General features: G+C 44.4%; 1 protein-coding gene across 6 annotated transcripts in view; it reads left to right on the top strand.

Moving 5' to 3' along the window:
* The first annotated feature begins 11,801 nt into the window (after positions 1–11,801).
* The window catches only part of CHD3 (chromodomain helicase DNA binding protein 3), a 28,776-nt gene continuing 14,326 nt past the window's right edge, over positions 11,802–26,251 (top strand). For 2 of the 6 annotated variants that reach the window (XM_036766170.1, XM_036766166.1), the window contains exons 1-18: positions 11,802–12,169; positions 17,520–17,632; positions 17,951–18,121; positions 18,322–18,443; positions 19,033–19,304; positions 19,548–19,678; positions 19,848–19,998; positions 20,161–20,354; positions 20,713–20,946; positions 21,223–21,426; positions 21,967–22,178; positions 22,642–22,773; positions 23,144–23,243; positions 23,948–24,139; positions 24,467–24,667; positions 25,103–25,240; positions 25,506–25,627; positions 25,971–26,144. In XM_036766170.1, the coding sequence (XP_036622065.1) occupies positions 11,905–12,169; positions 17,520–17,632; positions 17,951–18,121; positions 18,322–18,443; positions 19,033–19,304; positions 19,548–19,678; positions 19,848–19,998; positions 20,161–20,354; positions 20,713–20,946; positions 21,223–21,426; positions 21,967–22,178; positions 22,642–22,773; positions 23,144–23,243; positions 23,948–24,139; positions 24,467–24,667; positions 25,103–25,240; positions 25,506–25,627; positions 25,971–26,144 (3,128 nt within the window). In that variant the 5' untranslated portion in view covers positions 11,802–11,904. The remainder of the gene's footprint in view (positions 12,170–17,519; positions 17,633–17,950; positions 18,122–18,321; positions 18,444–19,032; positions 19,305–19,547; positions 19,679–19,847; positions 19,999–20,160; positions 20,355–20,712; positions 20,947–21,222; positions 21,427–21,966; positions 22,179–22,641; positions 22,774–23,143; positions 23,244–23,947; positions 24,140–24,466; positions 24,668–25,102; positions 25,241–25,505; positions 25,628–25,970; positions 26,145–26,251) is intronic. The other 4 variants (XM_036766169.1, XM_036766171.1, XM_036766167.1 and 1 more) reach the window with 3 other exon arrangements.

Below are 26,251 nucleotides of genomic sequence, written 5' to 3'. Positions count from 1 at the left end.
AAATAAAACAGAGAGAACTGATCAATGAATTGAGCATGTTAACTAAAAAAAAAAGAATTAGAAAAGCAAGAAATCAAAAAACTCTAAACAGAAAAACAAAAATCTTCAAAACCAGGTATAAAATAAAAAACAAACACCCCATAATTAATGGATAAATATAACTGGAACTGATTGTTGTTGTTGTTGTTGTTGTTGTTGTTGTTGTTGCTTTGAAAAGCTAAAAAAAGTGGACAAATCATTAGATAATTTTATTTAAAAAGGACTGCTAATCAAAACCAAAATCAAAGAGAAAAAGGAGAATTTATAGATGAGGAAATGTAATGGCAAGCAAAGTAGGGCTTTTCCCTGTTTTTTCTTTTGGAGTGCTTCTCAGCACTAAGGCAACTAAGTGCCTTGAAGCCTTGCCTTTGATTGAATCAAGAGTCTTTGATGACCTGCTTAAGTCACAAGAAAGCCTAAGTCACATGAGTTTGAGTCACATTGTTGTAACGTCCTCTGACCCTGAAGAAGTGTATATATACTCTGAGGTTAGCATTTTGCTTTGGGGGCTCATTGGAAGGCTGTTCATGTGATTTGGCCAGACAAGACTGGGTAGTTATTAAGGAGCACTCCCAGCTTTGAAAACCCAGATGTTGGTGCATCTCTCTCTGGTGACTGTGTATGTATTGCTGTGGTCAGACAGAAGCCTGTCTGTTGATTTGTGTTATTTTTTCTGTTGGTAATTTCTATTTGTATTTGTTCTGAAGTTCAGGGTACTGACTTTTTCCCCTGAACTAAGCGAATGATATATGTATGTTTGATTAAAGTAAGATGGTTAACCCCTTAAGGTTGCTTTCCTTAGAAAAGCAGACCAAAGAACCTGTGCTAGTGTAACAACAATGTGGCTATAAGCTACTGTGGCTGTGTAAGACCAACAAAAAGAGCACACAGAAGGGCCACTAGCACGGGTTCTTTGATCTGCTTTTCTAAGGAAAGCAACTTTAAGGGGTTAACCATCTCACTTTAATCAAACATACACATATCATTCGCTTAGTTCAGAGGGAAAAGCCAGCACCATGAACGTCAGAGCAAATACAAATAGAAGTTACAAACAGAAAATATCAACAGATCAAATAACACAATTCAGTCTATCTATAGCAATACATAGTTAACAGAGAGGAGAAGCAACAACATCTGGGTTTTCTTCAAAGCTGAGGGGCTCCAGTGGCTACCCAGAGTCTTTACATCAACACTATTCCAGTGAGTGAGAGCCCCAAACAAAATGCTAACCTCTGAGTTTATATACCCTTCTTAGGGCTGGAAGACTTCATACCTAATCAGCAAAAGGGTGTGGACCTGGGGCTTTGCAGTAGTAAGACTTAATCAAAGGCACTTGATTACTTTAGCATTCTAAAAGAGAAAACAGTAAAAAAAAAAAAAAGTCCCACCTTAATTAATATTACAGCTAACAGCCTTCCTGTGTGCTGGTGTTATTGGCTTTACACCTCCACAGCAGCTGCAAGCAGCATTGTTGTTACAGGAAATCAAGGAAATTAGAAATTTCTGTCCAATTGCATGCTAACAAAACTGAAAACATAGATAAAAGAAATATTTACAAAACTATAAAATACCCAGATTAATAGAATAAGAAATTGAAAATTTAAATAATCTATCTTCAGAAATTGAACAAACCATAAATTATCTCCAAAAGGAAAATCTCCAGAATCAGATGAGTTAACAAGCAAATTCTCCTAAATATTTAAAGCACAATTAACTTCAATTTAACAAAAATTGTTGACTAAGTAATAATAAGGAAAATTGGTATCCCCTCAAACTCTTATAAGGCAAATATGGCTATGACATCCAAACCAGGGAGAGATTAGAGAATGAAAACTACATACCAATATCACTAATAAATATCCATGAATAAATTTTGAAATATTAGTTCAGAAGCTACAAGAACATATTAAAAAGATTATACACTATAATGAGGTTGCATTTATATCAGGAATGCAGGAAAACTATAAGCAGAGTATGCCAATAACAAAACCAATAAAAATTATGTTTATCATATCAAAAGATGCAGAAAAAGCTTTTGACAATTATACCATCCTTTTATGTTAAAAAAAATCCACTAAAAACATAGGAATAAAAGGACCTTCCATTGATAGAGTCAGCAGTATTTATCTAAAATCAAGAGCTAGCATTATCTGTAATCGAAAAATGATAGAAGCCTTTCAAATGAGGTAAAGCAGAGATATTCACTATCATCATTATTTGATATATAGTTATAGGAATGCTAGCTATAGCAGTAAGAAAAAAATTCAGGGAATAATCATAGCCAAAGAAGAAAAATATCTTTTTTTGCAGATAATGTGATAGGAATTCTAGAGACTCAACTTTAAAAATTAATATAAACAATAAATTCAGTAAGGTAGGAGAATATAAAATAAACCCCACAAAGTCATTTGAATTTCTGTGTATTACCAACAAATCCCAGCAGAAGAGAACAAAAAAAATCCATTTAAATGATTACAAAGCATATAAAATATCTGGGAGTGCACCAACTAAGACAAACAACTTCAATACAACTACAAGATACTCTTTTTTTTGGCAGGGGGAAGGCAGGGCAATTGGGGTTAAGTGACTTGCCCAAGGTCACAAAGCTAGTGTGTCTAGTGTCTGAGACTGGATTTGAACTCAGGTCCTCCTGACTCCAGGGCCAGTGTTCTACTCACTGTGCCCACCTAGCTGCTCCCTCAAGATACTCTTTATAGAAATAAAGGAAGACAAATAATTGGAGAGAAATTTGTTGCTAATGTAATAAAAATGGTAATACTGCCTGAATTAACTTACAGATTCAGTGCCATGTCAAATTATCAAAAGATTACTTTAGGGGCAGCTAAGTGGAGCAGTGGATAGAATATGGGCCATGGAGTCAGGAGGACCTAAATTCAAATATGGCCTCAGACACTGACTAGCTGTGTGACTTAGAGCAAGTCACTAAACTCCCACTACTTACAAAAAAAATCACTTTAAAGAACTAGTCAGAGGAATGTCTGTGTCACACAACCAACAGATAGGAGAACTAGACATTTTCTCTGATCCTTATGACCTCTCAAACCTCTTCAAAATAAGAATTACAGCTGTGTCCACAGGCTAGGACACCAGGAACCCCAACGAGGTAACAACTTGAATTAACAGCAGAAAAGACTAATGCTTAGTAACTAACAAATTCCACAGCACCCTCATTCCCACCAATCCCCAACTATCTGCATGTCTACACAAAAGAAACTTCTACTCTGGGTTTTACTCAGCAATTCCCTCACTGCTGCTACTGCAATCTCCCCTAATTCCTGCCCTCATCCCGCCATCATGTCAGCAACAAGTAACAGAATCAGTGCTTGCCCTCTCTCCCCTCCTCAGAGGTGGAAGTATAGGAAAGTTGAAGCAAGCTCTGCTAAGGGTAGCAGCATGCATATTCCAGCCGTGTTTGGCCAGAGAACAGAAGAATCCAGGGCAGGGTGAGGCTCCACCAGGCCTAAAGGAGAGGAGACTGGCATAAAGCTGGGGCCAGTTGTACCTCCTCAGAAGTTACTTAAGGCAGATACTTAGGTTGGTGAAAAGTTAACTACCTGGGAGTTGGCTCAGAAAGTCCTTGGGGTACATGCCATCAAAGGGGAAAAGAGACAGAAAGTGAGTTACAGGAATATTATGAAAACAAACAAACAAAAAAACCCCAAAGTACCAAAAATCTCAGGAAGATGAAAACCCTGTTAAAAATCTTGAATCCAAGGAGATAAATCAACAGGGTAGGGAAAATAACTCCTGTAATCTCTCAGGAAGAAAAAGAGTTACGGGGAAATGGGCACAATCTATAAGGATTTGGTGCTTAAAGAGAAGACTTCCTCTGAAAAAGGGTTGTACCTCTACAGAAAGCAACCTAAGGAGAAAGGGAATTGGAACTTCTGAGGGTGACTAGCGTCCAGAAGAGTGGAAGGGCATGGACCCAGAAAGGAGATTTCATGGCAAATGGGAAAAAGATGATCCTCAATGTATGGGTTGCTTTTGTTTGCTGTCTCTTCCTCCTTTAATTTTTATTTTATTTTATTTTATTTTTATATAGGAGGGCTCTGAGAGGAGAGTGAGGAACACTGAAAAAAATTCTAGTGAAAACAAAAGTCCAGGAGGTAGTAATGAACGACATAATCAAGGACACAGAGTGGCATAGAGTAGTATTTCTCTCTAAATCCTGAAGAATTAATACTTCTAAGAGTGAAACACAACAGAAAAAAAAACGGGCAGGGATTAAGACATACAAGGCTATAACATAGAAGTTGTTTAGAAGAAGGAACTCAAAATAGATACCTTAGAAACTTTAATTTCATTTGGAATATAGACTAAGGAAGGAATAGTATAAAGATCATGAATCCAAGAATAAAAGTTTAGAAGAAACAGAGAAGAAAATTAATGAAGAGAACAAGGGAAAATACTTTTTTAGGAAAAGGTACAGAAAAAATTTAAAAAGTAACAAAATAAGTTGAAGAATTAGGAAATGGGATTTTATTTAAACTGAAAAAAAGAGAAAGAATTAGAAAACTAGATAAAAAGAAGAAAAAGTAATTAATAAATTAAATAAAACTCCTAAACTAGGGAAATGGGTTTCAAATGGGAAAGGGGGGCCCTGAGTGTGAGGGGAAGAGAGCCAGGAGGAACAGGGTTGTTTTATTAAATAAAACTCTCAAACTAGGGAAATAGGTTTCAAATGGGAATAAGCAAAAATAACTAAAGAGAACAAAATGAAGAGAAACAACAAAAAATCCTAATGGGGGGCTGGGGAGGAACTGTGAGAGACAAATGGAGAAAAATATAAACCTAACATTCATAACTTTAAAATGTAAATTGTTTCAAACAATCCAATAAATGAAAAGTGACAGATTAGGTAAGAAAACAAAACTCCACAATCCACACACCAAAAAAAGTAAAAATATACACAAAATGTGAGGGGTGGGAAAAAAAATTTCTATGTATCTGGTGAATAAAGAAATAAAGCAAAAGTTACAATCATCATGTTATCAGAAAAAGCAAAAATAAAAATTCACATCATTAAGAAGAGATAAGCTAAGAATGAAGTAAGCAGAGCCAAGGCAACATTGGCTACACTATAAATGGAAAGAACCACAAAACGATGAAAAGTAGATTTGTAAAATTACAAACAATAAGAAGATGAAAAAACATGTCCTAACCCATTCCTTTGCAGAGATGGGAGGTCTATGGGTGTGGTGCATTACACATATTTTCAGACATTTTCAATGTATGGATTGCCTTTGCCTCTTCCTCCTTTAATTTTTATTTTTTAAAATATTTTTATATGGGAGGGCTCTGATAGGAGAGTGAGGAATGAACACTGGAAAAAATTCTAGTGAGAACAAAAGTATAGAGTTTTATTTAAAAAACTGAAAAAAGAACTAGACAAAATAATAGCATTCATCTGGAGAAACAGAAGGTCAAGAATCTCACTGGAAATAATGAGGAATGGGAAAGGAAAGGTGTGTAGCAGTACCAAATATCAAACAATAGTGAAAAAAGTGATAGTTTTAAAAAAAAGTTAAAGTAGTTTTAAAACTGTAAGTTGATCAGTGGAACAGATTAAGTACACAAGCTCCCTCCCAAAGCAGCAATTGAACATGACACTACACACCCAACGACAACCAATACATCCCAGGACTGCAACTAGAAGGGTTAGACTCATTTGACAAAAACTGATGGGAAAAGCATTCTGGAAGAAATTAGGTTTAGACTAACATTCTCTAACATATACCACAATAAATTTCAGATGGATACACAATGGAAATATAAAGGGTCATATAATAAGCAATACAGAGAATTGCCAGCCAACAAACATTTATTAAGCATCTATCATGTGCTAGGCATCATGCTAAGTGCTTGAGATACAAAGAAAGCCAAAAAATAAAGTCCCTTCTCTCAAGGAGCTCACAGTTTTGATACAAATATATAACAACGATCCTTCCCCAAGAGTAAAAGAATATGAATGGGCAGTTCTCAAGCATAAGGCAAGCTTTCAACCCCCATGTAAAAAAAAAAAACAACTCCAAATCATTAACAATGGAAAAAAATATCAATTCAGAGGGAATGGAAGCATTGTTGGTCAAAGTTCAAAGTGATCCAACCAAAACAAATGAACTGTGTCCCAGAAGTCCCCAACCCATGCCTACCCTTTGACTCTGTGATATCATTATTATGCTTATACCCTAAAGAGATCCAAAAAAAGATGAAAGGGGCCCATATGTACAAAACATTTATAGAAACTTATTGTTATAGCAAAGAGCTGGAAATGAAGGGAGTGCACAGCGGCTGGGAAATAGCTGAACCAAGTTTGGCGTATGAATCTAATGGAACTCCATGTCGTGAGAAATGACAAAAAGGAATAGTTTTAGAGAAATCTGGTAAAATCTGCATGAACTGATATAGAAATAAGCAGAACTATTTATACAATAATGTTGTAAAGAAAAACAACTTAAGAACTCTGAGTAGTTAAATTAACTATAATCCAGAGGATTGATGAAGGATGATACTTGCTTCCTGAAGAAAGGTGATGGCCTCAAGGTGCAGAAAGAGACCTACTTTTAGACACAGCTGATTGTGTCAAAACACAATTTGTTTTGTTTGTCATGCATATTTGTTCTAAGGATTTTACCCTCAATTGGGAGACAGGTATAAGGGAGAGGGAGCTGTTGATAGGATTACAGAAAAATTATTCAAAGTCTTTTTAAAATGCACGGAAGAAAAGCCAGAAAGAAATGTAGAAAAAAGAGTTCTGAATGCTTCTCAAAAGGAAAATCGCCTTTAAAATAAACTGCAGAGGCAGCTAGGTGGCACAGTGAGTAGAGCATTGGCCCTAGAGTTCGGAGGACCTGAGTTCAACTCAGACCTCAGACACTTACTAGCTGTGTAACCTTGGCATGTCACTTAACCCCCCTTCCCCCCCTCCAAAAAAAAAAACCACATAAAACAAACTGCAGTCAAAATAGACATAGGTACAGTAGTAAATAATAATTAAGACTTGCAGTTTCATGTACAATCCTTTTTCTGTTCTCCTTTGCACTTAGAAATGCTCATTTATCACGTATTAAGTTAAGAATAAAAATATGTAATCGTTATGTGTTATATAAAGATATGGATTCACATACATATATGTATATGTAGGTATTTCTTTTTTTTAATTCCTTGGAGGGTATGTGCCCATTAGTAGATTACTAGGTGCAACTGTATGGACAGTTTAGTAACTTTTCTAATTACAAATTATTTTCCAGATGGTTGGATAAATTCACAGCCCCCTCAGAAGTATATTGGTGCGCCTGATGTCCTTAAGCCTCTCCAGCATTGACTACTTCCATCTCGTAGCATCTTCACTAATTTGATAGGAAGTAAAGCCTCAATTTTGTCAACATTTTTGTTATTGCTCATCTTTAGGACCAGTTTTTGTATCATCACCATCAAGTAGTTTCACCGATTCTCTAGACAATTTCCCTGTCTTTGATTTAAATTGGCTTTTACTATTAGCATTGTAATCCCACAGAAGATGATTGTCCATCTTCTAGTTTCTACTCATTTCGTCGCTTCCCTTTTCTCTTCAGCTGAGCTATCTTCCCATTTTTGATAGAAGTTAAGTTTCCCCTGTTGTAGCCTTTAATTAGTCATGTACATTTTGGGAGGAGCACTGCAAACATATATAGTCAAGGGCTACTGACAGAAATCGGTAGTCAGGTATAGAGAGATGAGGCACAGACAGACAAGAAGTGGGCCCATGGATAGAGCAGAAAGACAGATGACAGAAATACCATCTCTAGGCACCTATGTGGAAAGAGAGCAGGAGAAAGCTGTAGAAAGATTGATCTGGCAAACAGAAGTACAGACTACAAGAAACGATAGAAAACAGAATGACTGTCAGAGGCAAGCAGACAGACACTGAGAAAGTGAGACAGACAGATGGACTGACATAAAAAATGGGCAAAGCGACAGCAGCCACCCAGAAAGACTAAGGGAAAAGCAGAAGGGAAATGAGAGGTGCAGGAGAACTAACAAGACGGGCAGTACGATGGGCAGGCAGAGAGATTAAAGGACTGAAGGAGACAGGCAGGCAGAAGGAGAGGCAAACCCAAAGTCAGGTGAACAGACTAAACAGAAGAAAGAGAGGCAGGTGAGCAGACAGGTGGGCAGAGAAAGTGACAGACAGAGCCAAGGACATCAAAAATTATATACCAGAAGAAATGCAGACAGACAGATGGAGAAGGCAGATGCAGGGAGAGGGCAAGCAGATGGGGGTGGTTGGAGGGATAGGCAGAGAACTGAAACAGAAATGGGGGACATGGACTGGATGAGGGAGACAAGCAGGGGATGAAGAAACTGGTAGGAAAGGTAGGAGGGAAAGGGAAGAGAAGATGGCCAGTCAAACAGACAAGGGAGAAAGACTGAAGAGAAACAGATAAATTGGGGGGGGGGGGAAAGCAGATAAAATGGAGAGGAAGAAGCAGGCAGATGCTAAGATTACAGACAGACCAAAAGGCAAGGCTGAAAGGCATAGAGCAAGAGAAACAGAAAAGTAAAGGAGAGGAAAATAGTCAAGCAGAGAGAGATGTTTGCTGACTAAAAATCCTAATGGGGAAGGCTGGTAATAAAAAGAGACTGAGAATTACAAGAAATAGGTAGTCAGACAGATTAAGAGATGCAGGCAAGCAGACAGTAGCTAAATGAGGGCAGGGAACAGACAGTGGGATGCTGCAGGCAGGTGGGGAGACAGAATGAGAGAGAGGCTGACAGACAATAGACACAGACAGACACAGACTGACAATAAGAGTTTATCCGGCAGAAAGAGACACACAGAAGTAGATAGGCAAGCAGAAGAGAACCACCAGAGGCAAGGCTTCAGAAGAGAGACCAAGAGATGCAGGCCAGGAAAGGAAGGCAGGCTATAAAGCCAGAGGAAGAGAGGGAGGCAGGCAGACATGATAACAGAAGCAAACAGGAAAGTAGGCAGGCAAATAGAATAGAAACAGGCAGAAATCAAAAAGACCAGGAAGCAGGCCTATTGGTGGAAGGGAAGAAACAAGTAAAAGAACAGAGAAAGAAGCCTACTCACAGACCTGCAAGCACAGACAGAAGTGCTCCCACAGAAACACCCTGAGATATATACTCTTAAGCACCCATACCCAGAGATCTTGACATTTAAACCCAGACACACAGGAATGAGTAAACATACATGAACATACTTAAAACCAGATGCACACGTGCAAAGGCAAAGAAGACAGAATATAGTATACACACATGCTCTTGTGCACACTGTGACCCATATGCACATAAAGAGTGATACACACAGCCAGAGCAAAATGATAAGCAGATAGCAAGTCCAAGAATCACTGAAAGATGACAGTTGAAGAGTTACTGAGACGAGAGACAGCGCGAGAGACAACCCATGAATGAAACAGAAACAAAGGGACAGAAGCCCACACAGAGAGACAAAAAATGAGGGACAGAAACTCCGTACACAGAGAAAAAGTGAGAAACACATATATTTTACACAGATATACAAAAATAAACAGAAACAGAGCTTGAGACAAAAATAAAACCAAGAGGCCAGGACGGAGAGTTGGACTGAGGTTAGCAGAGAGGGAGACAAAAGACAGTGAAAGCCAGATTAAGAAAAAAGGGAAACTGAGGCCCATAAAATAAAGGATAGAGCCCTAAATGACAAATTCCTGGCCCTCAAGAAAAATTATGCAGAAGTCCATCCTAGTTACCCCTGGGAACATTTTTTATGTGCATCTGAAGGGAGGCTGCTACCTTAGGTCTACAGAGGTTGCCTGAGAAGGAAAGTTATGTCTATAGCATGAAGTGACTGACTGATGATTCTAGACATGTTTCAGGAAAAGATGCAGAAAAGAGAACTGATGAGGTGTAAGGGAAAGAAGAGAACCAAGACTGGAAAGGGGTGACTTGAGGAGCTGAAGTAATTACTAGTCCCATCCCTTCCTCTATACCTCCATAATGGCAGTTCCTCTTGCAGCAAACATTTCAGGGGAAGTACTTCTCTTCTTTATTGATATCCCAGGGATAGAGATACTTAGTGCTTCCTCCTACCTGAGTCCATGGCTCCCTTCCTACCCCAACTGAGAAGCTCCCTTGAAATTTAACTTAGCTTCCTTGTTTGATTCACTTAGGTATAGCCCCTAAAAGAGAGGTCTCTCCTGACTCCTTTCCAATTTCCCCCATCAGGATCTCATTCCCATTTTAAGGGGCCATTTAGGTTGAAGAACTGGATGAGAAAATCAGATACAAAGGTCTGAATGCATCCTCTTCGCTTTCATTTTTTCTTCACCTTAGCTAATTTCCTCTCACCTACTGTACTTCAATTTCTTCCTCTTTGATGGAACTGAAAAGGGGGGTGAATGAAAGAAAAAGGAGTCTGTATTGGAAAGGAGCAAATAATTTTTTTTCTTTTTCAGATCTTGGTGCTCCCCATCCACAGCAAAATCCATTTTCTGTATCAAGATTTCATAATCGAGTTTATCTGGGAGAAAAGGAAAATGAAATGAAATTATTATTTAAAACAATTGTAAATTGCTGAAATGATTCCGATAAAGAATAATCCAACATAAAATTCAGATTGAATGAAAAAACTGATTGCTTTCCATTCTCCACCCCCAAAGGGTTTCTATCATTAAAAAAGGAAAAAAAATCTTATAAAATACGTAAAGTTAAATGCAGTTCAACTTTAACAAGGTGTATGTGTATGTATATATATGTATTTGGCCAGATTTATATATAAATATATGTATTTCATCTTTTTCCTTGACAATGCCTGAAGGGAGAAAAAAAAACCCTTCACATCAAACCACTCCCTTTCTGAAGTACTTAGGGAAAAAAAAGCTTTTCTTTTGAGGAGGGAGGTGGAGAGAGAAGAGACTAGTATAGAAAAGAAAATTTTAAAATCTAGTTGGACTAGTATCTAACTAGTTAACCTTTAACAATTTATGCTGATGTCAGACTGAGCATGAGTACTGATTAATGCCCCCCCCAAATATTTTTATAGGTGTGTGTTGGGGGGGAGGTTAGTCAGCAGCCATTTTTGTTTTATGCAGAAATCCTTCATGTTTCTTCCCCCCCTTCAATACACAAGGAAAATATCTATTAATCTGTTTACTAATCAGCTATGAAAAAAGGGAGACTTTTGTGGGTTTCTGGGTAGAGAAAGGTTTTAGAGATGAGAAGGGGGGAACTGGAAGCATTTCTGATGGTGGGGGTGTTAGGGGATGGGGGGTGAAAATGAAATATTAAGCCAGCCATTTTGTTTTAAAAGCAGATTTTTTTTTCCTCTCTCTTTCTTCTTGGAGGGGGTGGCGGTGCTGGAGGGGGGGTTGTTTTAAAAATAATTTCAGGGCGGCCATCTTAGTGCTTCTGCTCTAGGAAATATTTCTCAGCGCCCCCCTCAGAATTTAAATATATTTAAAACAACGGAGAAGGGAGTAAAGGGGGGGGGGAAGAGTAGAAAAACTTTTATTTATATAATATATATATATTTATCCCCCTTTCTCTCTCTTTTGGTCTCCCTGGGAAGGGGAGGAGAAAGTCCCCCCCCCTTTAATTTTTCTCAATAGTAAATTGTTTTTGGGAGGTGGTTTCGCCCCCTCCTTAGACAGAGGGGTGGGGGTAGGGGGTGGCCCGGGGGTTTGGGGGGCTGGGGGAGGAGGTGAGTTGGAGGAGGAGGACGACGACGACGGGGAGGAGGAGGAGGAGGAGGAGGAGGAGGAGGAGGTGGTGGTGGTGGTGGTGGTGGTGGTGGTGGTAGTGGTGGGGGAGGCAGGCGGGCGGTGGGTGGGGGGGTGGTGGGGGGGCCAGAGCTACAGGATGGCTTCCCCTCTGAGGGACGAGGAGGAGGAGGAGGAGGAGATGGTAGTGTCTGAGGAGGAAGAAGAGGAGGAGGAAGAAGAGGGCGAAGAGGAGGTGGAGGCGGCGGATGAGGACGACGAAGAGGAAGACGACGAGGGAGTAGTCGGACGCGGGCCGCCGGGGCACGACCGGGGCCGCGGCCGCCACAGTCCCCCCAGCTGCCACCTCTTCCCGCCACCGCCCCCGCCCCCGCCGCCCCCGCCGCCCCCGCCCCCACCGCCAGGTAAAGACGCGAACGGAGGACACCCGCCGAACTCCCCCCCCCCTCCTGATCGCCGCGAGCCCAAAGTTCCGAAACCGTTGGGCGCCAGAGGGGCTCGGGTGGTGGGGGGGGGGTGTCGGGCAGGCGCGCGCGGAGGAGCTGGGGGTGGGGGTGGAGAGAGGAGGGCAGGGGAGGGAGCGCGAAAGGCACCCACCGCGCGGACGGAGAGGAGTCGAGTCCGGGGGCGCGCGGACGACGGAACAGCCGGCCCGTCTGCTCGTCTGCCCCCCCCACTCCCTCCCTCCCCGCCCGCCCCGGGCCTGAGGCCGGCAAGCTTTCCGGGCCGGTGGGCCGACCTGCTGGCCGAGCGGGCCTCGCCTCCCCTCCCCCAGGCCAGCCCCCTCCCCCCGCTCTGGGGGGAGCCTCGGCCGCGGCTGAACGCCGGGCGCCAGCTGAGCGGGCGCGCGGACTGAGGAGCCAACTCTTGGTCGCAGCCGTAGGGGGAGGGGAGGGTTGGTGGTGTGTGTGGTTCCCCCCGCCTCTCCCTTTTTCTTCTTCGGGGGATTAGGAGCGATCGAACCCGAGACGACCCCCCCCCCACTCCCGCCGCGCTTTTGGGCCCCGCTTGAGCTCCAGACGTCCCCCCCCCGCCCCGGCTGGCGGGGGGAGGGGGAGGCGGCGGCGGAGAGTGGCGACGGTGGCCGTGGTTCTGAGAGTTCAAGCCCTTTCGGGGGTCTGACTAAACGTGAAATTAGACGGTGTCTCGTACTTATTTGGGGGTCGGCGTGAGGCCAGTCCTCCTCGGGGCTCGGAGCGGGGCAGGGGTCCCTCCTGACCACCTGGAGAAGGACACGCTTCTCGCACGGGCGCTTCCGTCCGCGAGGGAGCGGGGCTCGATCTTCGGGTGGCTAGGGGACCGCTGCCTGGCCAGGAAATCCCCCTCCCGAGAGCTGGGCAGGGCGCCCCAAGGGGGGCCAGATACACCTACCGACACTCCCCTCCCCCCGGGATGCTAGGCCCCCCTGCAGCAGAAGGGTGTGTGTTCGCCCCGGGACTCCCCGCTTCGCCCCCGCGAGCCCCTGACCCTCCTTTGTCCTTGGGTGACCCCGCTGCTGTGGTCCTGGGGCCCCGTGGTTGTGACTTCCCGTGTGAGGGGGTGACTGAGGGCTCCTGGGGTGTTCGTTACTAGAGCCCGTCACCCCCCTCCCCCTTCTCTCACCCGGGCAACTTTCATGTCTGTAGGCACGGCTGCGAGGTGGCAGATGCTGGTCAGGGACCCCGTAGCCCCCCACCTCGGGCCGCCTTGTGTAAACTTTACCTGGAGCGGTGTCTTGTGTGTAGAAAGTGACAGGTGGGAACTTCTGGAGCCTCGGAGGTCTAAGGGAGCTTAGAGGTCACCGAGGCCAACCCTTCGCTTTAAAGGCGAGGAAACTGAGTCAAGGAGCGCTTAAATGACTTGGCCAAAGTTGCACGGGTCGCGCAGGGGCCTGTCTGGGACCCCAACTCCAAATGGAACCCTGCTCACTGCACCATACTGCCTTGTTGGTGAGGTGTGCCCAGTGTTCTTGATACTGAAATATAGATTAGGGCCGTGGATGGCAGATGTGCCTGTAAATACTTCAGTGGAACAACAAAAGAAGTGTGTGTGGGGGGGAGAGGGATAGGAAGGAAGAGGGTCCAAAAGGGAGGGAGGAAGGGAGTGTCTTAAGGAAAATGAAGTAATTCATTATTTTCCCCTAGGGTCTTCGAAATAGGAAATAAGTAGAAAAAATTATCTTGAGGGGAACACTTTTTTTAAGTGCAAATAGTAGAATTTGGGAGACAGGTGTCAATTGAATTAAACATTTATTAAGTACCTACAATATGTCTGCAAAGTGAGCAAGAAGAGAAGAAAAGAGGAGGAAAGATGATGGGATTAGGGGATGGATTCTTTGCTCGTCTGCTGAGCTCTCAGGTTAGGTAATCCTCTTTGGTCATTTTCAAAACTAGGCTAATAAAGGAGGGGAGCAGGGAAGAAAACAAGAAAGAAATCATCAGAGGTTGAGGTGTGTCTTTGTTTGGCTCCCTTTGCTCCCCGCTTCTGAAGCTTATTTCCCTAATAAATAAGCAGACATTTGAAGATAACAAATCTTTTCATCTTGGATTTGAAATTAAAAACAATCCTTATTCCCCTTCTACTTAGGTCAGTTTTGCCTCTGCCTAAACCCTCCAAGTTTGAGTAAAACATCCTTGTTGGGTAATTTTCTGCTGTTAAAAAAACTTTGGGGAAACCTATCTTAGCTCCCCTTCTTTGTCTCCCCAGGTATGGGGAAGCAAACAGCAATCCCGAGAAGTTTGCCCCGTGTATTTAACTCCCTTCTGGCCCAAACTCCCAAGTGGAATATGATCTGTATATTCTGCAGCTCTCTATTGTTTTTCACCCGGACTGATTTTCCCTCATCCCCATTTTGTTTCACATTCTTAACTGGGTCCAACTTCACCTCTTTCTCCTCCCACCAACCTCTGTACATTGTTCAGTATTTCAAATCCAGAGACTCCTGCGGGGGGAGGGGAAAGAAGGGAGCCAAAACTGAATTTCTTTCCCCTCCCCCTTCTGGCAAGTATAAAGAAATAATATAATATTTAGATGTGATTGCTTGGGGGGGGGGTAGAATATGGGTGGTGTGGAAAATTCTAGTAGTTTCTTCGCAAAAGGCTTGAAAATAAAAACCCACCCTCTCCTTGCAATACGCATGTGCAGGGGCCCTATTATGGTGGTTCGTTGTGGGGGGAGGGAAGGGAATTTGAGAAAAAATAAATATATGTGTGTGAGAGATTGATGGTGAGATAGAAAGGAAAGGGGAGGGCAGGCCTTCTCTGAGGCTCCTCCTCCTTTTTCTAGCTTGCCAGCCCCCTCAGGGATCAGAGCCAGGGAAGTGGGAGAGCCTGGGCTTCAGGCCAGCGGGTGAGACAAGAGTTGAGACTTAGGCTCTCATTTCTTTACCTCTCCCCTTCCATCCTTGATTTTCTTCCCCAGTCCGGCTTTTCCTGGGATCAGGTGGAGGTTAGCTGGGTCTCCACCTGTAGCTGGAAAGGGTCAGATTGAAGAGTTCCTCAGGCCTGTGTCCTGTCCCTCTTGCCCTCCCCAACTAATTCATGCTTTTCCCCTCATCCTAAACCAACTGGCCTGTCCACATCATTAACCCCTTTATGTTTTCATATTAATGAAGCCTCTGGCTTTAGAGAGAACTAGTCAAAGGGCTTCCAGCGACAGTTCTCCCTGTGTTCTCCGTATTCAGGTAGGCATTCTGTTGCTATGTCCCTACACGTTCCCGTTCCCTGCCCCAAACACAAACTAAGATTTCATGTAGAAGGACAGGGCCTTGGTACCTTGATCGCTGAAGGAAGCAGGGATTATGGGGAAGAAGGAAGCGGTAGTGGGTTTCTGGGACAGAACAGTTTTAGTATTCTGGTGCTAATTGTTGCTAATTTGCTTTTGGTTATGGAAGGTAGAAAAGTGTGACCTAAAATATGGGGGCTGGGCTGGGCTTCACTAAGTTGTCCCCTCCTGCCGTTGCCTCTGCCCAAACATGACAGGTCTGGCTGGTTGGACTGGTACTAGGGGGCCGAAGAAAGCAAATTAGAGAATGATGCCCTTGTGGCATCAGTGCTTCCCAAAATTGATGGTGAATAACTGGTCACTGAAAAAAGGAGGAATGGAGACTAGGTAAGGGAACACCAGGAAGAACTAGTTCCATTCTTCTGAAATAGACTCCTGGGCAAAAGCCAGGGTTTTTACCTTGATGCAGGCAGGTGCTACATTTATAGTCATGAGAGTGTGGGTGGGGCTGTCGGTGAGTATGCTTGTTCCTATGTATGTATGTATGTATGTATGTATGTTTCAGTAGATGTAAGCAGCCTGGGTTTATTGTTTGTGATAGATATGTCAGCCTTTGTCCCAGAATTTCTTTATTTTGCACATATCACTGAGCATGTGCTGGTGTGTATGTGGAGTCAGAAAACCTGGATCCCCAAGATGAAAAGACTAAAGGACTCAAAGTCAGACCTGAATTTGTCAGATCTGGTGCCTACTCTTTGCTAGTGTGAGGATGGGCAAGTCACTTAACCTATCCAAAGAGTATTTGTGATAAGTACTTAGTACAGGGCCTAGCACATGGCACTACACGAATGCTTATTCCCTGCCAGTCTCTCTAGCTTCAGTTTTCTGAGCTATAAAATGAGGATGACAATATACTACCTACCTGCTAGGGTTTATTATCAAGAACTTTGCAGACTAGGAGAAATATTGACTCGGGCAGAATGTCTGCAGGCCCTAAGGGAAGTAGGAGCTAGCATTTAAGACTGTGATGCTAAGATATTCAGTCCAGTTTGGAGAGGTAACCTCTAGAGCAGAAAGTGGTGGCAGAACCTGTGAGTTGTGGATAGGCTGCTAAGCCAGGAGTCAGGAAGATCTGAGTTCAAATTCTGGTTTAGATATTTCCTAACTGTGACTTTGGACAAGTCATTTAACCTCCCTTAGTCTGAGCGTCTTCATCTATAAGGATGGTGATAGCACCTACCTCCCAAGGTGGTTATGAGGATAAAATAATATTTGTAAAGTGCTCCTTAAGGTACTGTATAAATTCTAGCTATTATTATTAATTATTATTATGACTAAAATCAAACTGAATCTCGACTGGGGTAGAAACAGGGTTTTTTAGACAGGACTAAACACAGGGTCCTGTGGGTAAGAATGTAGTTTCATTTCCCAGCAGGGACTGTAGTTTGGAGTAACAATAGGATTGGTGAATTGGAGGAGAAATATAAATAGATGCCTGGTGTTTTCTAATCCTCCATCTCCCAGGAAGATAACCAGAACTTCCTTGATTAATCATAAAATTCTAGTTAACTAGCTATTGACTCTCCCTTCCCAGCATCTGACTAGGGCACCTACCTGCTTTTATTTCCCCCTAAGCCTTGGGATTATGACAAGTAGGCCACTGGGCATAGCTTCCCCAGCTTCCAGGCAGAGGGCCAACTAGCTGGTTTGGGGGCTGTGGTTGGGGCTGGGTCACAGGTGAGGGCAGGAGGAAGAAGCCCTGTTATGGTCCTGAGAATCAAGGCCTATAACCTAATACTTCATTGGGGGCATGTTAATACAGTGGTTTGTCTACACTTTCCTTCTGACCTTTATCCTCATTTTTAGAACAACTCTACTCATTGTCTCTTAAGTATTTGAAAAAACTAAGTTTGCCTTCAGTGATAGGTGACAGGGCTGGGATAGGTTAAATGCCTCAGTCCCTGGAGAAAGTGGGAACTGTGTCTCTAGGAATAAACTCTAGAGGACGAGATGTTTATGTTCTTTAGTGTGACTTTGTTCTTTGCCCCAAAGATGAAGATGAGATTGGGCTCCCACCCTCAGCTCTTGGAGTGAAGAAAAGAAAACGAGGACCCAGAAAACAGAAGGAGAACAAGCCAGGGAAACCACGAAAACGGAAGAAGCTTGTGAGTATAGAGGAACCCACAGCAGAGGCCAGAAGTGCCATGCTTTCCTTAATTCCTCTATCCCTAAAATCCTTAGACTGGATGTCAGTAGAGGCTTTGTTCCTTCTCTGGACCCCAAGAGGAGGGCCATTTACTTCCCTGCTGAAACCTGGGCCCTCAGGGAGCCCCAGAATCCTATATCCCTGTCTCCCATCTCATTGATGACTTGTAATTCCCCCTTTTCCCAACAAGTTCTAGCTTTCCTTGCTCCTGCCTCCTGCTGCTTATTAGGGAAGGAGGCACCCAGATTTTTAGATATTACTTCCTTTCTCCATTTAGGACAGTGAAGAAGAATTTGGCTCTGAACGTGATGAATATCGGGAAAAGTCAGAGAGTGGAGGCAGCGAGTATGGGACTGGACCAGGTCGGAAACGACGTAGGAAGCACCGTGAAAAGAAGGAGAAGAAGACAAAACGGCGGAAAAAGGGGGAGGGAGATGGAGGGCAGAAGGTAAGTAAAATCATATAGAGGACTAGGAGCGAGACAGTGTGATGGAGACGCTAGGAGGAGTAAGCAGGTTTTGGAATGCACAGAAAGCAAGAGAGAGACAAGGCAAGCTGGTTGGGAGGGTGGAAAGGGAGAGTATTTCTAGGAAACGACAAGAAGGGTAAGTCCCCTTCTTCAGCTCTCATACTTCCATCCCTAACCAGGTTGAACAGAAGTCGTCAGCCACACTGCTCCTCACGTGGGGTCTGGAGGATGTAGAACATGTATTCTCTGAGGAGGATTACCATACACTAACCAACTACAAGGCCTTCAGCCAGTTCATGAGGTGGGAAGGGATGGTGGGATATTTCACAGGTGATCACCAGGGGTCTCATTCAAACTGTTCCCAAACTCTGGTTTGGAAAGTCTCCCTAGCAACGGAGCAGTCCTCTCACAGTCCTACCCTCTCTTCAAAATGGGTGTTTTCTATTAATTGTGACTGAAAGATACTTCACTTTAGTGCTCCCCTCCCCCTCACCCCCCTTCCTGGTTTCCCTGATCCTTTGACTGGCCCTGGGTGAAAAAAAAAAGAGTAACATTATTCCTGTGGCAAACGCTGCCACCTTCTGGTTAGAAAGACCCTGATAAATGCTGGCAGTGATACCTCCTAAGTCACACATTGTTCCTTGTCACCTCAGCTACCCCAGTGCTAACTTTGAGCTAGGTCCCTTCTGTTCTGCCATTCCAGACAAGAACTTAAGTACCTTCTATCCCTAAAGCCCTGGTTGGTACCCTTCCTGCATGCCCCTAGCTCACATCATTAACCCAAGGAAGCCTTGCTCTGACCTAGCATTGGATTTTCGTGGTCTCTATCACTTTGTGGCTAGGAAATTTACCAGATGGAGCATGTGAGTCTCTGATATCCTTCTCTACAGGCCCCTGATTGCTAAGAAGAACCCCAAGATTCCAATGTCTAAGATGATGACAATACTAGGGGCCAAGTGGCGAGAATTCAGTGCCAACAACCCTTTTAAGGGTTCAGCAGCAGCTGTGGCAGCCGCAGCCGCAGCCGCAGCCGCAGCAGTAGCCGAGCAGGTGTCATCTGCTGTTTCATCCGTCACTAGTACAGTTCCCCCTGGGCCTCCACCACCTCCTGCTGATGTCCAGCCCCCACCTATCCGAAGAGCCAAAACCAAAGAAGGCAAAGGTAAAAGAACTACTTCAGACTTCCTTCTCTAAGCCTTTGGGCCTTGAGGGGGAAAGAGAGCTATAGGGTAGTTTGTTGTGAAAAGATAGACTGGGAGGTTATCATAAAAATTGGTCAGCATTATATGGCACAGAAATTCCTTTCTGTTCCTGAATGGTAGTATGAAACACTGTCTAGTAATGGATTTTGGTAAGGTCCTGGCCGCCAGAAAAAATTCCATTTTTTTTCTTTCTGTCCATTTAGGGCCTGGCCACAAGAGGCGAAGTAAGAGCCCCAGGGTGCCTGATGGCCGAAAGAAACTTCGGGGAAAGAAGATGGCACCGCTCAAAATCAAACTGGGGTTGCTGGGTGGCAAGAGGAAGAAGGGAGGCTCGGTGAGTATCCCTGTCTTGTCCCTTGGTGGGGAGTAGGAGACCACTTGGAAGAAAAACTGACGTCCTGATGATAGGGTTTTTGAGAGGAGCACAAACTGGGAAATAGTTGTGTAGGGTGGGAGTTTGGACAGGTACTGGTCTGGCTGACGGGCCATGGGGCTATGGGCAGTATGTTTTCCAGAGTGATGAAGGCCCTGAGCCTGAGGCTGAGGAGTCTGACCTAGAGAGTGGCAGTATTCACAGTGCCTCAGGCCGGCCTGATGGCACCACCCGAACCAAGAAACTGAAGCGGGGCCGGCCAGGGAGGAAGAAGAAGAAGGGTGAGAAAATAGAAAGGGAGTGTTAAGGGCATGCATGCCTTTGTGTTTGTCTTTTTCTCAATATCTTGCTGTCTTTCTTACTATCTCTTGTGGTCTCCCTGTTTTTTGTCCCTCTCTCTGCTTCTGTCTCTGTTTCTTTGTTTTCACTGGGGTGTTTGACAGTTCTGGGCTGTCCTGCAGTGGCTGGGGAGGAGGAAGTTGATGGCTATGAGACGGATCACCAGGATTACTGTGAGGTGTGCCAGCAGGGCGGGGAGATCATTCTGTGTGACACCTGCCCTCGTGCTTACCACCTTGTCTGCCTTGATCCTGAGCTCGACAGGGCTCCTGAGGGCAAGTGGAGCTGCCCCCATTGTGTGAGTAAATTAGTACCCAGGCATTCCTTTACCCCCCGGGACCTAGACTTTTCCTTCCTTTTAGGATCCAATTTCCCTGGTTCCTATCCTCAACGTCTTTCCTGTACCCATAAGTCTGGTCTCCTTAGTCTCAAAAAAATGAGTACCTAGGATCCTATCACCCCTGCCCTCTACACCCTTGTATTATTCCCTACTTGTAACATCACCTTCTCTCATGGATCTAGGTGTCCTGTTTCTCTAATATTCCCTCCTTTGCCTCCACTCTCAATAACCCAGGTGACCCTCTTCGATGAATCGTTTCTCTCCCTTTCTATTTCTCCTGGTGTATTTCTATGTCTGTCTGTTCCTTGACCCTCAGGAAAAGGAGGGAGTACAGTGGGAAGCCAAGGAAGAAGAAGAGGAATATGAAGAGGAAGGAGAGGAGGAAGGGGAAAAGGAGGAAGAAGATGATCATATGGAGTATTGCAGAGTATGCAAGGATGGAGGGGAACTACTCTGCTGTGATGCCTGTATCTCCTCTTATCATATCCATTGCCTGAATCCTCCACTGCCAGACATTCCCAATGGTGAATGGCTATGTCCTCGATGCACGGTAAGCCTTGTCGTGTCCCTAGAAACTAGTCCCATGTCTCAACTTCCCCTTTTTATTCCATACTTCCCAGAAGAATCCAAGCATCCAGCCCACCCCTCCAGCTATCTTCCTGATCCCTGGTCTCCCACTTCCCCATTTCTCACCCTTTCCTCCTCCACCACTTCACTTGCAAGCCCTAGATTTTTTTTCTCCCTTGAGCCTACTCCCTTTATAAAATGTCACCTGTACTGTTCTAGTGATGTATATTCTGTCTCTCTATCTTTGTCTGCTGTGAAGTGCCCCGTGCTGAAGGGCCGAGTGCAGAAGATCTTGTACTGGAGATGGGGAGAGCCCCCCGTGGCAGCTGCAGCCCCTCCACTGGCTGAGGGGTCACCTGACATCCAAGTTCCCCGCCCTCTGCAGGGCCGCTCTGAACGAGAATTCTTTGTCAAGTGGGTCGGACTGTCCTACTGGCACTGCTCTTGGGCCAAGGAGCTTCAGGTAATGGCTCTCCTCCTCATATAATACTTCACCTTCTTATCAGCTCACCCTCAAGCTCAACTTCTGTAATCCTCAACTATTGTTTCTAATTCAGCTTCTTCGTTTAGTCCCCTCTCCATCACCTTTGTTTCCACAGTCTGCTTCGTATCATGTGCCTCTCACCCCGTGTTCCCAAACATTTGGGAAACAGCTTGGTGTGGCGAAAAGAATGATGGACTTGGAGCAGAATGGTGTAGGGTTAAATCTTGGCACTGTGCTGCCTGTGTGATTTTGAGCAAATCGCTTCTTTAAGAATCCATTCTTCTCCTCTGTGAAATGAAGGTTTTGGACTTAAATGACCTCTACGTTTTCTTCAAGTGCTGTGTCCTACCTTCAGCACCCCTTCTTTCCAACTCTCTGTTCATTTCCCTATTCTTGACTCCTACCTCCCATGCCCCTGGAGCCATCCCTTTTTCCCTTTTCTATCTTCTCCTCTGCCTCCTTCCCTCTCTGTTCTTATGGAGACATTCCTAAGTTTCTTTATTCTCCTACCCTTACCAGCTGGAGATTTTTCACCTGGTGATGTATCGCAACTACCAACGAAAGAATGATATGGATGAGCCTCCACCGTTGGACTACGGCTCTGGGGAAGACGATGGGAAGAGTGACAAGCGAAAGAGCAAGGACCCACACTATGCTGAGATGGAGGAGAAGTTCTACCGGTTTGGCATCAAACCCGAGTGGATGACTGTGCACAGAATCATCAACCACAGGTGAGTGTAGGGATCACAGGGTGACTCTTCAGGACTGATCTCTGTATTGTTGGAGTAACAACCCCTTCTCTTTAGAAGGGAAATACTGGGTTCAATGTTGGGTAATTGATTGATGGTCAAGACTTGATCAGACGCTTCAGAGTCTTGGGGAGGAATAAGATCAGAGAGTATCCTGGGCCAGCTCACCCTACATGCACCCTTATTCCTGTTGATTCGCAAAAACATAAAGATACACTGTGGTTCAGTTAGTTGACCCATGAGATATTTCATGTCTTCGAAGGTGTCAGCATTAAGAATTTTAAGGTCTGCTTTTGTTTGTTTTCTGCCTACATCGCCTCCTGGGCCATTAAGTTATATGTGGTTACTGCTTACTATGTAAAGTTAGACTCTTCTTTATTTCTATCCAGTTCCTTTCCTTCTCATCCTTACCCCTTTCTCTACCACCCTTACCCATCCACCAAAGCATGGACAAGAAGGGAAACTACCACTATCTGGTGAAATGGAGAGACCTGCCGTATGACCAGTCAACTTGGGAGGAAGATGAGATGAACATTCCGGAATATGATGCCCACAAAAACAGCTACTGGAGGCACCGGTCAGGGGGAAGAGAGGGCACAAGGATGGGGAATAGTAAAGTGGTCAGCTATAGCTGGAGGGTAGGGAGGAGGAAGAGAGACAGACTCACCTAAACTAGAGTTATGGGAGATAAGGTGTAATTATTTGGAAAAGGCATAACAAAGAAGTAGGTAAGACAAGGAGTACGGCCTAGGTTGGATGCTCAGAAATGGGCTATAGAGATGGGATGTTGGTTGGGGATAGTGAGGGGGCCTCAGTTGTGGAAAATAGAGACAGTGTCCAAAGCCGTGGGAGATAAGAAAAGGGCCTGTGGTGGAAAGAGGAGACCGGGCTATGGAATATGCCTTCAGGGACCAAGCCTAAGGCTCATACCTTCCTCTGTCTCCTAGAGAGCTAATCATGGGGGAAGATCCTGCTCAGCCCCGAAAGTATAAGAAAAAGAAAAAGGAGCTACAGGGAGATGGCCCTCCTACATCTCCCACCAATGATGTGAGTCCTTCTCTTATCACAGTCTGTGTCCTCAGAAAGTAAGAACAGAAGGCAAATGTAGACTCTGACTTCACGAGCAGTCAGTTCTCCTCCAGCAGTTATCCCTGAACTTGAGGCTGTTAGGAATTAACCTCTAGGAGAAGTTGTTGGGTTGTTTCAGTCATGGCCAACACTTCCTGACTCCATTTGGGATTTTCTTTGCTTAACAGAGATACTGGAGTGGTTTGCCATTTCCTTCTTCAGCTCATTCTACAGATGAGGAACTGAGGCAAACAGGGTTAAATAAATGACTTGTCCAGGGTAACATAGCTAATAAGTGTCTGAGGCTAGATTTAAACTCATGAAGATGAGTCTTCCTGATTCTAAGCTCAGCGCTCTATGGACTTCAGCAACTAGTTGCGCTGTTCTAGGAGAAGAGGGGAGAGTTAAAGAATAGCTAGTGACCACAATTCCCATAAGCCTGAAGGTAGTACATTTTGATCTCTTCAGCTGTGCTCCATGATATTTTTGAGAGCTGTCTAAATAAAAAAAGACAAAAGAACTAAATTGTAATTTTCAGGAGTTCACTTTGAAATTTAAAAAAACCTGTCTATGTACTACTGGGAGATATAGTCAACTTGAAATTATAACTGGAGAGGGAGGAGGCAGTGGCCAAAGGACTAATTCTGACCATTTTTCTGACTTCTGACATCTTTATCTCACAGCCTACAGTGAAGTATGAGAACCAGCCACGGTTCATCACAGCCACAGGGGGCACGCTGCACTTATACCAGCTGGAGGGGCTAAATTGGCTACGATTCTCATGGGCACAGGGCACTGACACCATTCTTGCTGATGAGATGGGCCTGGGCAAGACCATTCAAACCATCGTCTTCCTTTACTCCCTTTATAAGGAGGTGCCAGATATCAGGGTCCCTGAGGGGAGCAGACATTGGCCCTTGAGCCCATATTCCATCCCAGGACTTCCTCCCAGTTCTTCACTTTCCCTATCCCTAAGGGCCACCACTGATTTATAAATCGTTTTCTCTTACTCCTACCCTCCCAAACTAGGGCTCATTCTATATAGTATTCCCCCTGATTCCCCGCTGCCTTTTCCTCTAAATCTTTGAGTTAAACCAGTGCTGTTTGTAGTAGTGGAGGGAGGAATAACTGGATGCCTGAGGGAGTATAAACTAAAAGACTGGATTAGTGAGTTGTGACCCAGTCTTCCTCTTATCCTCCAGGGCCACACAAAAGGTCCATTCCTGGTGAGTGCTCCACTCTCAACCATCATTAATTGGGAACGAGAATTCCAGATGTGGGCCCCCAAGTTCTATGTGGTGACATACACTGGGGACAAGGATAGCCGCGCCATTATTCGAGAGAATGAATTCTCCTTCGAAGACAATGCTATCAAGGGTGGCAAAAAAGCCTTTAAGATGAGGGTAGGTCCTTCAACATCAGGCCTCATTCCCTCCCATGCTGCTAAACCTGCACTGTTCCTCCACCCCATTTATATGATGCCCCTTCCCCTGCCTAATTCCTTCGTGTCTCACCTCCCTTTTTTTCCTTCCTTCCTCCATCCAAGAACATTTTATGCTGTAGCCTTAGAACACAGCAGGCACTCCCAGGGGCTTCTTTGTTTTAAGTCTTTGTGTATGTGGGGCTTCACATTTGAGGCTCTGATAAGGAATACAAGCCTTAAGAACTGTATTTATGGGTCCTTATGAGCTTTGAAGTTAAGACTATAGGATAAGATGCCTAATTCATTTTGGAGATTTGAAGGGAGGCAGAATACCTAGGTCTTGGGCAGGGAGTTGGGGCTGGAGTTCATACACTGTTTGGGCAGCATCGGGATGGATCAATTATTATGTTGGCAGAGGGAGGCACAGGTGAAGTTCCATGTTCTGCTGACATCATATGAATTGATCACCATTGACCAAGCAGCACTTGGCTCCATTCGTTGGGCGTGCCTTGTGGTAGATGAGGCCCACCGGCTCAAGAACAATCAGTCCAAGGTGAGGGTGACGACAAGACACCAAGGGACTTAAGCCTTCCCATTTCTTTCCTACTAAAAATCTGACAACCTTTTCGGGGGGCTAGAGCCAAGATACCTGGGTTCCTGAGGGGAAAATGTACTAAAGGTAGGAAAGAGATAGGGGGTATGGGGGCAAAATAACTGTGTCTCTGAGGAAAGGAGCTAGGGAGTGAGGAAAGGTAGGTGTTGAAGGGCCAGGTACACTGATATGCTTTCCTTGTCCTCCACCCTGGCCCCACTTCCAGTTCTTTAGGGTGCTGAATGGCTACAAGATTGATCATAAGTTGCTGCTGACGGGGACCCCCCTTCAGAACAATCTGGAGGAGCTCTTTCACCTGCTTAACTTCCTTACCCCAGAAAGATTTAAGTAAGTATCCCTCTTCTTCCCCACCCTACCTTATACACAACTCTCTAGCCCAGCTCTAAACTCTTAAACATCTTTGTCTATCCTTTACAATTCTAATTTCACCTTTCACTTTCCCGTCTTGTTTTAATCTTAGTTGAGGGAGAGAATTAGAAGGAACAATTTGGTTGGTATAATGAGGAAAATTAGGGGTACAGAAAAGACTGAAAGTGATCTGGGAAACAGTAATAGATCTATGGAGAACAGATTGGAGTAAGGGGTGGGTATAGGAATGGAATTAGTCTTGGTACCCTGAGGACTATGGGTTTGAAATTATGAGTTTTTCCCTTTCTCTTTTTGCTTCTAGCAACTTGGAAGGTTTTCTGGAGGAGTTTGCTGACATCTCCAAAGAGGACCAAATCAAGAAACTACATGACCTCCTGGGGCCACACATGCTTCGGAGGCTCAAGGCTGATGTTTTCAAGAATATGCCGGCCAAGACAGAGCTCATTGTTAGGGTGGAGCTCAGCCCCATGCAGAAGTGAGGCTGGGGGGCTAAACACCTGGGTCCTTGAGATGGGGGTAGGTGGGGATTTATTGGGGTGGGCTGGTTTGTGACCAAATGCCTCATTCTACTCTTTTCCCCTC

This window comes from Trichosurus vulpecula, chromosome 7, assembly GCF_011100635.1.
Source record: "Trichosurus vulpecula isolate mTriVul1 chromosome 7, mTriVul1.pri, whole genome shotgun sequence".
Taxonomy (NCBI): Eukaryota; Metazoa; Chordata; class Mammalia; order Diprotodontia; family Phalangeridae; genus Trichosurus; species Trichosurus vulpecula.
Note: the sequence above shows the minus strand (reverse complement) of the source record. Positions and strands in the feature narration are given on the sequence as shown.